The following is a 13290-nucleotide window of genomic DNA, read 5'->3' on the forward strand; positions in this document are numbered from 1 at the left end:
CTGTTGGAGCAAACTTGACAGATCATACGAACGTTCTCGAACATCCCCAAAGTTCAAGAGCATGCTCAATGCCTATCAAGGTAAGCTTTATGTACACAAACAATTAGAAAACTATCATTGTGTTAAAATTTCTTTGTATTATTAAAATTACATTCTTATATCTTTATGCAAAAACGTCGTCATACACGACTAATTCACGTTTGTCCTTGTGATTTCCTTTTTGACTCTGACTTGTTGCCAATGTTGACCAGACAGCTGAGGACGACGCATCGTTTATCGGCTCAATTTGCGGTTGTTTTCTAGCTAAAGATACAGTCAACTGGATTCCTTCAATGAGCTTTCCGTGCATCTAAAAATTGTAAAACATTAATTAAGGCATAATTGAAGAATTAATGGGCTTTCAAATTACTTCAGAAATAGCTTGGGAAGTTGCTTCCGTTTTCGAGAATGTTATGAATCCTCGTCCTTTCTCAATTTCCATAGAGACATTCACAATAGTACCGTACTCGCTGAAGTGCTTTTTTAAAAAGTCCTCAGTGATTGACTTGCCAGACACATAGACAGTAAATCCAGATTTCGGCTTGTCCTTTTGTTGTGGACTGTGCTTTTTGGGCTCAACCGGTTCCTTCTCTTGTGTAATTTGTTGATAAAGGAATGAAATGGATCGATTGCCATTAGGCTGTTCAGTTTTTTCAATTCCTGGCAATGGAGATTTTGATGCAGTTTCTTCTTCGGATGTTGATGAATATGGATGATAAGACGTTGTTTCCATGTTTTGAGCCTTTTTTCTTTCTTGTGAAAAGTTTGGTCGTTTGAATTTAACTTCATTTTGTGTATCATTCTTCGGGAGATTTATGTTGCCTGATTTAATTAGTTTTCGTGCTACTTCTTTAGCATCCTTTGCGTCTTTTGGTCGTTTCGGAAGTAAAGGTTTTTCTGGTTCTGGTTTGATTTTAAGTGCTTGAACTTGTTTTTTCTATCGAATAAATTTAAATTTCATTAATTAAGATGTTTATTAAGCATGACTTATTGTGCAAATGTGAATCAAGTTTACCTTTTTCTTTAACTTGGCATATTTTGCCATTAGCATTTGTTCCTCCTCAGTCAATGCTTCGGGGATATGAAATACCATCTTTGCGGACTTTATGTTTCAGCCGTTATTATTCCTTTGTCTTAAAATTCAGCAGTTCTGCTATTAATTCGAGAATATCAAAAATTTAAAGTTATTAAAATTAATAAACAAACTTTCCAGTTGACATTTATTATTGCAACTTTCCACTGGAAGTACTGGAAACGTGTTTTGAATATTTGAATATAACTGGAAAGTTACAAAGCCTTTTTGGATATATTCACACATGCATGCTTGTCTTACCTTAATGTTATGAACATCCGTAGCTTAATATAATTTATGGATGAATGAATGTCACTAAAAAATTCACCACAAATCTTGGAATATTCCAGGAATTTCAGATTAAAATTCAAATTTTAAATTGCCGTTAAATATGTTGTGGTTAAAAGTAAAAGTTTCAAAGTAAATTAATGGTGTGAATATAATTTCCAAGATGACTGAATTATTAGCGAATAAATTCACAAGTTTATTGGGTGATCTCGGCAGTCTTTTGTTTGTATTATTCGCAGTATCTTCATTCGATTAATTAGTAATTTTATAAAATTATTTAAAAGCAGTCAAGCCAAATAATAAAATGTCTACGACGTTCCTAGCATGTTTGGCTATAATTTTTATTGTAATATTTAAATTATTAAATGTTAATTCGAGTCCACAAAAACCAAAACTTTATTGCAAGGATGAATTATTTAAGGACAGAATTATGAAAATTTGCAGTGCTGAATTAACTGAAAAGTGAGTATGATAACAGATATTAATTAAAGTGATTTATGTGAAAAATGAAAAATTTTCATTATGGAAAAGTCTATTGCGATCTTATTTTGGAAAATTTTCCATCAGTGCAAAAACATTTGTGCCTTGAAACAAGAAAAAAATCAATAAAAAATGTAAAATTTAAAGATATTTATTAAGTGCTGTACAGTTTACTGGATCATAATAATCTAGAAAATTCGTGAATGTTCCAAAATTATTTCCGTAAATGTTAAAGCATAAAACATAAAAATAATGAAATGAATGTGAATGTTGAATTATGAATGCCTTAAAATAGATTTCTTCTTCAACCGGTGATAATTTATTTTTTCATTATACCGGCGCGATGAGTTCAAAGTCCAATTTGATTTAACAGAGTCAAGCATTCTCGCATTAGTCATATAGTCAACAAATTGTTTCTTTTTTTGTCGCTCATATGAGATACGATATCTGTCATTCAATTGTGAAAAATAGGAAAAAAAAAGAAAATTCGAAGCTTCTAGAATGTATAGTAAAAATCGATATATAGGCATACAAACAAAAAAATGGAACCAAATTGTCGTGATCAGTCTTTTGTTGTCAAACAATCCATTGCGTGATTATTGCATTCATGCATTCTAATATTGACCATTTGTTATTGTCTTTTACACGCAGAATTTAATTAATACACGAAAGTTTTGTTATTATCAGTCAAGTAATGAGCGATTTCTACAAACTTATTGCTAGAGCATTTAATTAATAATTCATGCATTGAAAACGGCAGGCGAAAAAATTGCATGGAACAATTTTTTCGAGAAATTATTGTTTGAATACAAAAGCCACACAGCTCTTATATCCCGAGTCATGCATTACGGCTCCACCCAAATTTTTTATCGCTAACCATTCGGATATTTATTATGGTCTGTAAATAGTCATATCGTATGATTCTAACACGTTTTTAATGAATGTCATTTATAAAGGAAACTATTGAATAGTTGCGCAATTATATGTGTTGCTATGGATCACTCAATTGGTTAAAATTATTTAACAAAGATCAGACACTCTGAATGCTAATTGAATCTTTTTTCATGTTAATCATTCTATTGACATGAACATGTTCTTTATGGTCTAATTAACTTAAATTCATTCAAAGGACCATTGACATTTGAAGGTTCAACGGAAAGTTTATTTTTAAACTTCACACTTACTAACACATTCAAATAGGGTTTGCCAAAATTAGATGCAGATAGATGCAGAGATGCAGAAAACTGCAGGCCTGCAGCAGGCCTGCGCATCTGGATGCGCATCCAAATGCATCTGAAAATTTAACCAAATACTTTAAAAACCCTGAAAATGACAATTTTTCACATGAATTCACTTATTATAATGATGAAAAGTCTTGGAAAATGCTAGTTTTCCCTTAATTTTCATATAAAGTGATGAAAAACTTGGAAAAACACTGGAAAATTAATTTTTTTTAATTTTTTGAAAATAAAGTTAGAATATCGTAGAATATGTTATTTTTGATTTAGTTTTCCAACTACGACGGTGAAAAACTCTCAAAAATGCAATTTTTCATCATTTTTTATGAAAAAAATTTCCATACAAAAAGTTCAAATGGATGCAGTTGGATGCGCATCTGGATGCGCATCTAGAACAATAGAAACTGCAGGCCTGCGCATCTGGGCGAACCCTACATTCAAAACAATCAAATGAATGATCTAATTACAATTCCTTGTAAATTCTAAGTAAATCAATGATTTTTTCGAGAATAGAATGACTTCATCATGTGAAGTGGACTTTTAAGGATGCTATAACACATTTTTAAGATGCATAAATGTCAATCTTAGATATTTTTCGCGATTTTTCAAAGTTCACTTTTGTTTGTGTTTGTAAGCATCAAGTGATTTAAATTGAAATTTTAAATTAGAAAAATTCGTTAAAACGTAATTATTTTCAAGTGTCTAATTCTCAAAAGTTCATGAATATTTAATTTAGTCAAAGCAATCCGTTTCTAAATTAAGCTTTATTACTACGTTGGAAAGTATTGTGGCATATATTTATAGACTGCAAGTCAGTGACCACATACCTAAAGAAATGCATTCATTTATTGTGTCATGATGCAAATGTGTGATTCAGCCGAATGTGTAGATCTAAATGAAAAATTGATCGGACCAAAGAAATACCTCCACATTTAAATAATTTATGGAGAAAAATTTTCAATTGATTTTTTGTATTTCGTTCTTCCCACTTGCTCATGTAAAATTTCTCATAAGCAGGCATATGAATAATGTGAGTGGCTTAGGTGAATTTGTATAAAAGTCAAGGTCTTCATTTTTTGTTTTCTGGATTGATTAAAACCGCTCAAATGTTTTAAACTTTTATGAGGTTTTGAGAATTTTTGGGAGTAATTTATAGGGTTTTTGGATTTTGAATTTTTGAAAACCGTTATTTTGACAATTAAATTTTATCGGTTATTTTCATAGATAAAAATATTGCAGATCTTTCTATGTAATTTGCGCCTTTTCACTTGCTTTAAACTGTAACAATCAATTAGTACAAACTTATTTCCATTTTATCATGTATCCATTTGATTATTTACTTGATTATTGTGTTGATTTATGATAAATAATTTAATTCATGTCATAGCTGTATTTGTTACATTAACTGTTGTCAATTTTTTCGTTCGACCAGTTTGATATGGTTATGAATAATTGACAAAAAATAAATAAACACAGTTTGTGAGTTCATTAATCACCAAAACATATGTTTGACCTACATTAACAAATTTCCTATTATCTATAATCTTTAGAATTAATAAATTATTTTATTTTTGTGTTTTTTTCAGCTATATTCCGACACGATTATGGGGATTCTCAGGGCACGTTCAAACGATTCTACAGAGCTTGATTGGCAGAGTAAAGTGCCCGTGGTCATTAGGTGATAGAATTTATATATCAATGCCTGACGGCTCAACACTCACTTACGATTTATATCAACCATTAAATCTAACTCATGATGAGGATATTACTGTTGCTGTGTGCCCGGGAGTTGGAAATTCATCAGAGAGTGTCTACATTCGTACATTTGTTCACTATGCTCAATGTCATGGCTATAGAATGGCCGTGCTCAATCATATAGGAGTTATTGACTCAATTAATGTCACAAGTCCAAGAATCTTTACTTATGGACATACAGATGATTATGCAGCTATGATTAATAGTCTAGTTAAGAAATTTCCAACAACACATATTATATCAGTTGGATTTAGCTTAGGTGGTAATTTGGTGACAAAATATCTCGGCGAGAAGAATGTCCCAAAGCCTGCAAATATTATTGGTGCTGTATCAATTTGTCAAGGTTATGATGCAAACACGGCAACCCAATGCTTATTGAAGTGGCAAAATTTCCAACGATTTTATTTGTACGTACTCACTGAAAATGTTAAAAGTATTATCATGAAGCACCGAAATGTATTATTGAATGATGAAGTCAAACGAAAGTACAATTTGAACGAAAGAGAGATTGTTGCATCAGCGACACTTCCAGACTTGGATGAAGCCTATACGTGCAAAATACACAATTTTCCATCAACACAAGCACTATATTCTTGGTCAAGTTGTATTAATTATTTGAAGAACATTGAGAAACCAATCATCTTCATTAACAGCGTAGACGATCCATTGGTACCCGAAATTTTGCTGAGACCAATACGCGAATTTGCTGGTAATTATTTATTTTTTGTTTGTTTGTTTTAATGTTAAATAAGCTGTTTAATTGAGGTCACCAAGAAATTACTCGACTGTGATTTCGACATTTGTGATTTACCTACTTAATTGCTCAACCAACTCAATTTGATCAAATTTAATAAAAATATGTGTCTTGGATTTTTGAAGTTCAAAAAATTTGGTTCGTGACTAAACTGAATATTCAAAGTTTAAATATTCGTTACATTTCTTCAATGTGTCTTGACTAAGTCAGAAAATACAAAATTTAAAAATCCGTTACATTTTTCAAGGTGTCTTGACTAACTAATGGATATTCAAATTTTAAAATTTCGTTAAATATCTTTGTGTCTTGATTTTCAAAATTGACAATTCAACTGTATCGTAAATTAAATATTGAATTTTTAATTAATCGAGTTCTTTGAAATTTTGTTGCGTCATTTTTGTATAAAAAAAAATTGCAATACATTTAAGTTTATAAATTACATGACCTCATTAGAATTGAAAAATGCCATACATAACTAATGACTAATGTATTTTTCATTTTTAGAATCTCATCCAAAAGTGTTGTATATTGAAACACAACACGGAGGTCATCTAGGTATGTAAAATGTTATGCTTGACTATATCGTAATGCAGACTGATAAATTATGTAATTTTATTTATAGGATTCTATGAGCATGGATTAATTAATCCTAATCCACTGACATGGTTGGATCGCATACTTGTATCACTTCTTGGTGGAATCGCATTCGCAAATAATGATTTAATAATGAAACGATCAACAACAATGGCAATGTAGAAAGATTTTTTGGCTTCTTTACCAAGGAGCCCGTGGAGCTTGCTGCTTATTATTTTTGGCTATATTGAACGAGGAGTTATGAGGATTTTTACAAGAAATAATTAAAAATCCTGAATTATTTTTTAGTACTTTTAGCAAGCACAAAGTATTAGCACATTTTAAATTTGGTATATGAAGCCGGAAGTATGACTTTCAAATTAAGTTTCTTTTTTGTCCTCTAATTTGAAATCGCTTAATGCGTACTGCTTTAAAGCATAATAACATAAACATTATTGATTGTATTCATTAGATGTCAAACATCATCAGAAAAAAACTCAAATCTCTTTTTAGAACTTAATTAAATAATCGATTTAGTGACATAATTGAGAACAAAAAAAAAAACGTTGTTAAATGTGATTACAGTTATGTGTGTGTGTATAAGTGTGATAAGAGTCAAAATAAAACCAAAACCTAATAAAAATCGCGATCATACATAATGAACTGTGTGACGGGCTTTTAGTTGATAATATAAACTTTTGTTTTATCGTAAATGAAGCATTTGTAATGAGAAATATAAACGAATTAGGTAATAAAATGATAAAAATAATAAATTTTTATCGCCATTCCGTGAAATTTTTAAAATTTCATATTTCATTTCTTGAGGAATTGATTGATCAGCTTGCAGAATTTTTTTTGAACGAATTTATGAAAAATAATTAAGCTAGGGTTGCTATGTGGGTATCTATCATTAGACTATTCCAATTGAATGATGTCAGTTTGAATGATTTTTATTTATAATGCTTTTCAATTCGATAGATTAATCGCTTTAATGTAAATCGCTACAGTTCAATTCACTTTTAAGTTAAACTTCTCATTACTATTAAATCTCATATATGAAAATAACTACTTTAACGGTCATAAATTATTTGAATTTTTCAGATGTTCAAAAAACTATTTCAAATTTTTGAAAACCGTTATTAAAATAAATATCACTATAAAAGTACTTTTAATCACAAATTAGAATAGACTAGATGCCCATATATCAATCCTGTGTAGAGAGATTGAAACAGAATAGTCATATATTGTATCTACTCAACAATTATTTTATTAATATTAATAATATACTTTAATTTTATTTACATTACATACCCCAGATAATAAATGTCCTCATTTGACAGCTATTTATGCTCCATAAGCATAACAAAAGGAGCCACATGAGAATAGTCATTGTCTGTTAGAGCATAAGTATTGTTTTTAGTAATAACTGATAATTTTTTTTTTAATCAAGAAATTAAAATCCAATTTCACCAAGAAACGTTTTCAAATTCAGATATAAAGGATTATTATTCACATTTTGATTTAACTGTTATCATTATCTGGAACAATAATAAAGCAATTATTCATTAAGAAATATCAAAACAAGTCGTTTTTTTATCTTATCTTACCTGATTCGTTACATGAACCAAAAATAGAGCACTAACAAAAACCGCATCAGCCTGTCCTTCTTTAAAATATTCCTTTAAAGTTGTACTAAACTTCTTTGAATATTTTACAAATTCCTTCTTGCGCTGTTCAACCGCCTGTTTTCCTGATATCCCCGGGATAAAGCTAACAACTTCATTTACAGCATCCAACAATTTTTTAATGGCACTTGCGATTTCTCTGCAATAAAAAACACCATAGGAGTTAGTCTGGTAAGTTTGAGGATCACAATGCAGCACAACTCACTTTATAGTCTCCAAAAAGGTTCGCCGATCTGTAATCTCGTCTGGGATTCTACTCAGAATGCGTTTTAGTGCAGCTGATTTCTTATTTAATTCTTGGAATGCATCTTCAGTTCTGTTTAGTCTATATTCTATCACTGGATGTGAGAGGGCAAGGCACGGAAATGAGAGAGAAAGAAAAGAAAATTTATAATTGTGTTAAACTGCATAGAATGCGCGAAGAGAAGAGAGGAAAGAAATAAAAGTTGAAAAACTTGATCAAATCGATCAATCAAATGTCCAATTTCGTCTTCAATTTGATTTCATAAACATTAAAATGGAAGTAAATGTTATCACCTTATATGATGGTGATTAATGCAAAGAAATGATTCATGAGTGCAAACTTAAGCAAATATAATAATAAGAGGAAGCGAGTATTAATAAGAGGCAGGCACATAAGTGCAAGTTTATGCAAATTAGCACTGTTGTTGTTAATTTTGAGAATAGTTTGCATAATAATGAAGCTCATCTCATTGAACTATTGACTATTTTTCAACACTTGTAATTTATATAATAAGAAATTAGAGGATATAAGGTGAAAAGTCTCAAAGTAGTCCACTTACAGTCTGATGAATCGGACTGTTGTTGTTGTTGTTGAGCACCTTGTAGTCTTAAAATACTTTCATACATATTAACATTTAAATTCCCTTTTTCTGAAATAAAAGACTCAATTAGTTAAATATTGGCTAATTTAATAAGTTATAATTAGGTAAAAGATTTTAATATTTTGAAAAGTCGACATAATTTTTCAACTTACGAATAATTCCTTTAACTAATTCATATGTAAGTCCGGGATTTGTTTGTTCTGCTTTTGTCAATGCATTTCTTAATGTCTGTGATGCCACTACATCTCTCTTTTCAAGCTATATCCACAAAATTATGATCAGAAAAATTAATTTATTCAAAAAAATCCAGAATTTCACTATTTTTGTTTTTACCTGTAAAAGAATCGGCCGAATTAGAATTGGTAAAATTAATGAATTTAGAGGATTATCGTTCATTGTCATTTTTTATTCACTCTAACATTTAAACTAGTTTAATTAATCTTTTTATTAAATAAATTCTATTATTTTTTGATCCAGAGTAAATTTAAGGTGCAACTTCGCGTCGTACAAGTTTCTATTAAATTTTTGAATAATTTTCAGTCGTTAAAAATATTTTCATTAAAGTTAGTTTTTGACATAAAATTTAGACTGTATTATACTTTAACTAAAAATATAGTTCTTGAATCACATAAGTCAGTGTGTATATTAAAATCTGCCAAGGATTATTCAATTATAACGGTAAAATTTTGAAGGAAATTAAATTACAGCGCGGAAGTTTCGGGATTATTCAGTGCGTTGCCTACTTTGTTTTTACAAATTATTAATTTTAGTATTTTTAACCATTTGTGTATTTTAAACAATTTATATGGAAGATGATTTTGAAGAATTAGTGCTAAAGCAAGCATGTGCATCACAAATGAAGTTTATATCCAGGCTTGCAATCAACACAATAGGATTTTTCAATAAACTACCATCAAATCTTTCATTTTTAAGTTTTTTTATGAAATTTTGTATAAGACCAGAAGTGATCTTTTTGTTAGGAACATTAATTATACTAATATGCTTCTATTTGCAAGCAAATTTGCTCGATACGAGCGGTTTCCTTAAAAAAATATCAAACACATTAAGATTTAAGACCAAAAAGGTACCGTTTGTAATATCAGCTGCTGAGAAGGATTCTTGGGATGAAAGACACAAGCGAAGTGCTGCATTTGCCATTCAAGGCAGAAGAAATAAAATGGAAGATAGGTAAGGAAACATTTTTTTAAAAATATAAAACATCCAGTACTGGATGTTCAACAGATTCCAAAATAACATCTCTGTGAATACAAATCTCGACTGTTATCATGATTTTTGGAGCTTTTCCAAAAGACATTAAATGTTTAAAATTAAAATCCTTTGTAAATTGATTAATTATTAAGACATTCGTGCACAATTTGTGAAGTCATAGTGGGGAAAAAAACGACACTATAAATAGATCGTCATTAAGGCCACTCATGTCTATAGAGAATATAATCTAGTCAAATTTACGCAACTTTTTTTATTAGTTTCCAAAGGTCATAAATGCATCTCTTCTCATGCTTGCTATTACATTAATATTATTCTTTATATTGTAGATTTGTCCTTGAAGAGAATATCAACTCATCAACAGACGTAAGTTTATTTGCTATATTTGATGGACATGGAGGAGAATATGCAGCACAATTCGCAAAGGATATTTTAATACAAAATTTATACAACAAAATCATCGAGACAAGAAATCTTATTAAGAACCCAAGACCGGAAAGCAGTAATGAACTCAATAGTCTAGATAAGGATGATCTCAACTGTGGTGAAAAGAATGCCGAAGAGACACAAACAAATGTGCCACTTCAGAGGAAGTTGAGCACACGTAAAACAATGTCAAAAACGGACGACGATAATGCAAATTCAATTGATTCAGATATTTTAAATAAGCTTAAGCCACAACAGAAAGGATATACTATGTTTAATAAGCAAACAGCACAATCAGAACCAGCACCGGCACCAAAATCTTACGAAGCAAAATGTTATATCAAAGGAAAAGGCATTGACTTCGGAAAAATGATTACAGACGAAGTGCTCTTTGCCGATCATAAACTTGTTGAGACTGCACGAAAGAATTTAAATGTAGCAGGCACAACTGCTTTAATTGCATTAATAGAGGGAACAAAACTGACAGTAGCAAATGTAGGCGATTCACGTGGTGTTATGTATGATAGCAAAGGCAGAACAATTCCACTTTCTTTCGACCATAAACCACAATCAGCACGAGAACATAAACGAATTCAAGAAGCTGGTGGCTTTATAGCATTTAAAGGTGTATGGAGAGTGTCCGGAATTTTGGCGACTTCGAGGGCATTAGGTATGTATTTCTTGTTCTATTTGTGGCTTTATAGATTGCGCAGTTTTTATACAAAATCAAATGCGTATGAAGGAAATTGGAATATAAATTTCGTGCATTTTTTTTTATTTCGTAGGCGATTTCCCACTGAAAGAAAACAATTTAGTGATTGCTAATCCAGATATTTTACAATTTGAATTGTCTGACCATAAGTGAGTAAATTCGACGAAAATATCCACTTGAAAAAAAAAAAGATTATAAATATGTTTTCAATAATCCAAACGTGTTTATTTATAGACCACAATTCATAGTATTAGCATCAGATGGACTTTGGGATACGTTTACAAATGAGGAAGCTACAGCTTTTATCAAAGATCATTTAGACGAGCCACATTTTGGGGCAAAGAGCATAACTCTTCAATCATATATAAGAGGCTCTGTTGATAATATATCTACGATAGTTATTGTATTTAAAAATGGAAAATATGAAATTGCATCAGCAACAAAAGACTAATTATTGTTGTGCATACAGAGTGAATGTTTCGGATATAATACTTATTATTTTAGTTATAGACAATTTGTTGACTTTATCTTAAAAATTATAAAAATTTTTAGGAATTTTTTATAGCATAAAAATGTGAAACCTTTTGATACATGTTTTATCAGAATTTAATATGAATATCCACGTCTATATCCTTATTAGTTGCATTTTATACTTACAATTGAAATATTTTCATAACTTTTACATTTTTATCGACATTTATTTTATTAATGCATTGAAAAAATTAGGGTTCGGACAAGAATTTTAGACCTGCATTTTAGGTGCGTTGGTCTGCAGTTTATGGATGTATCTTATAGCTTGTCCAATGCTGTAGGACTTCGATTTTGAACGAACCCTAGAAAAATCCTTTGAAAATATTTTGTTGCATTTTTATCAGAATTTTGAGAACCAAGAATGTTAAAAATGATACCTTATGAAGCATATCAAGGCAATAAGAAAGTTAAGATATTGTATGTCAAGGACTCTCCAAAGAGATGCATTTCACGAGTCGAAGTTTAAGAATCTCTGATTGAGTAAACAATACTTGTTTTAGCCAGCACAGGTTTAATTCTCAATAAATAGATAAATATATCTAAATATAAATCCATTTCCTTTCAATTTCGAATGTTTTCATTCAAGTTATTGAACTATATCCAAAAATTACAAAACTTTTGCAGACACAATATTTTTGGTATAAACCTGTTGCATAGGTAACAAAAACATGCGGAAGTATGAGCGATGATTCATACATGTCAAAAACAATACCGACTCAATAGGGTGGATTTGTAGAAATTCTGGATGTAATCCATATCCTGGCAAAATATTTTCAAGGATATTTGTACTGGCAAGCACAAATTTATAAGATACATGAATGCACAACAAAATAAATCCACAGTATTTGATACACACATTTTGACAGTTTAATAATGAAAAATATCATGAACCGATTTCACTCATATCCATAAACATATTATTTATGCTCAAATGTTTCATATATTTTTGTTTGTTTCTGTCTAATCAAAAGCAAATACCTTACCTAGAAATAATAAAAACATTTGTCATATTGAAATAGAAGTTATATAAAGAATTATTAGTCACGAATCTCTTTAAGTTAATTCCAGCTATATTTAATTCTTACTTAAAAATATTCATCTATTGTTTACAGCAAGTAATAAAAATAAAGGATTTAAAATATCCCGTGTACAACGTGCTTAAACATAAGAACATCAAAAATAAGTCAATCCAATGTGAAATAAATTTATATCCGTACTGTAACAGTTGTTATCTAAAAATATACACTGTAATGATTGCTTTTTGTGGCTTTATGTATATAATCACGTGTAAGTATAACTGATTTAATGCTACACAAAAACCCGAGAGCGAGAGAAATTCTTACAAAGGTCGTTGTTATATAATTATTAAGAGTAATTTTCTCCTCAATTGTTTACATCTCTAGACTGCTTGTTAAGTGGGAGAAAAATTAATTAGATTATAATAGACTTTGTGGAATTTATAAACGGTACACGAGTTTAAAATACAGCTTCTATTTTCTGTTTTTGTTGACATTTAAATTTTTAAAAATTAATTAAAATGGGGTGTTGAAATGGAATTACTGAAATGACCTGTCAACGGATTATTAATGGAAATGCAGTAGTAAAAAGAAATACCGAAATTGTTGGGGGATTGCGGAAACAGAAATCTGACTCAGAAGCTGATCA

The 13290-nt window shown here is 30.1% G+C and overlaps 4 protein-coding genes across 4 annotated transcripts; 2 read left to right on the forward strand and 2 right to left on the reverse strand.

Annotated features, from left to right (window-relative positions):
* Positions 1 to 117: 117 nt before the first annotated feature.
* On the reverse strand, positions 118 to 1293 carry Nelf-E (negative elongation factor E). Its single transcript, XM_070640865.1, has 3 exons — positions 1055 to 1293; positions 410 to 976; positions 118 to 349 (listed from the first exon to the last, which is right to left on the reverse strand). Exons 1-3 carry the CDS (start codon positions 1130 to 1132, stop codon positions 164 to 166), a joined length of 831 nt encoding a protein of 276 aa, XP_070496966.1. The 5' UTR covers positions 1133 to 1293; the 3' UTR covers positions 118 to 163.
* A 310-nt stretch (positions 1294 to 1603) lies between these two features.
* Hydr2 (abhydrolase domain-containing protein 2) lies at positions 1604 to 7761 on the forward strand. Its single transcript, XM_070640862.1, has 4 exons — positions 1604 to 1861; positions 4704 to 5581; positions 6131 to 6181; positions 6249 to 7761. The coding sequence occupies exons 1-4, from the start codon at positions 1704 to 1706 to the stop codon at positions 6380 to 6382; spliced, it is 1221 nt and encodes a 406-aa protein (XP_070496963.1). The 5' UTR covers positions 1604 to 1703; the 3' UTR covers positions 6383 to 7761.
* Positions 7442 to 9235, reverse strand: Ccm3 (programmed cell death protein 10 Ccm3). Its single transcript, XM_070640868.1, has 6 exons — positions 9063 to 9235; positions 8882 to 8987; positions 8688 to 8777; positions 8090 to 8222; positions 7807 to 8023; positions 7442 to 7737 (listed from the first exon to the last, which is right to left on the reverse strand). The coding sequence occupies exons 1-6, from the start codon at positions 9129 to 9131 to the stop codon at positions 7705 to 7707; spliced, it is 648 nt and encodes a 215-aa protein (XP_070496969.1). The 5' UTR covers positions 9132 to 9235; the 3' UTR covers positions 7442 to 7704.
* Positions 9236 to 9448: 213 nt separating this feature from the next.
* LOC139090955 (protein phosphatase 1L) lies at positions 9449 to 12646 on the forward strand. The gene is made up of 4 exons (XM_070640858.1): positions 9449 to 9917; positions 10286 to 11052; positions 11168 to 11243; positions 11329 to 12646. The coding sequence occupies exons 1-4, from the start codon at positions 9535 to 9537 to the stop codon at positions 11543 to 11545; spliced, it is 1443 nt and encodes a 480-aa protein (XP_070496959.1). The 5' UTR covers positions 9449 to 9534; the 3' UTR covers positions 11546 to 12646.
* The last annotated feature ends 644 nt before the right edge of the window (positions 12647 to 13290 follow it).

Source organism: Chironomus tepperi, unplaced genomic scaffold, assembly GCF_022539635.2.
Source record: "Chironomus tepperi strain 1889 unplaced genomic scaffold, CSIRO-AGI_Ctep_v1 contig_223, whole genome shotgun sequence".
Taxonomy (NCBI): Eukaryota; Metazoa; Arthropoda; class Insecta; order Diptera; family Chironomidae; genus Chironomus; species Chironomus tepperi.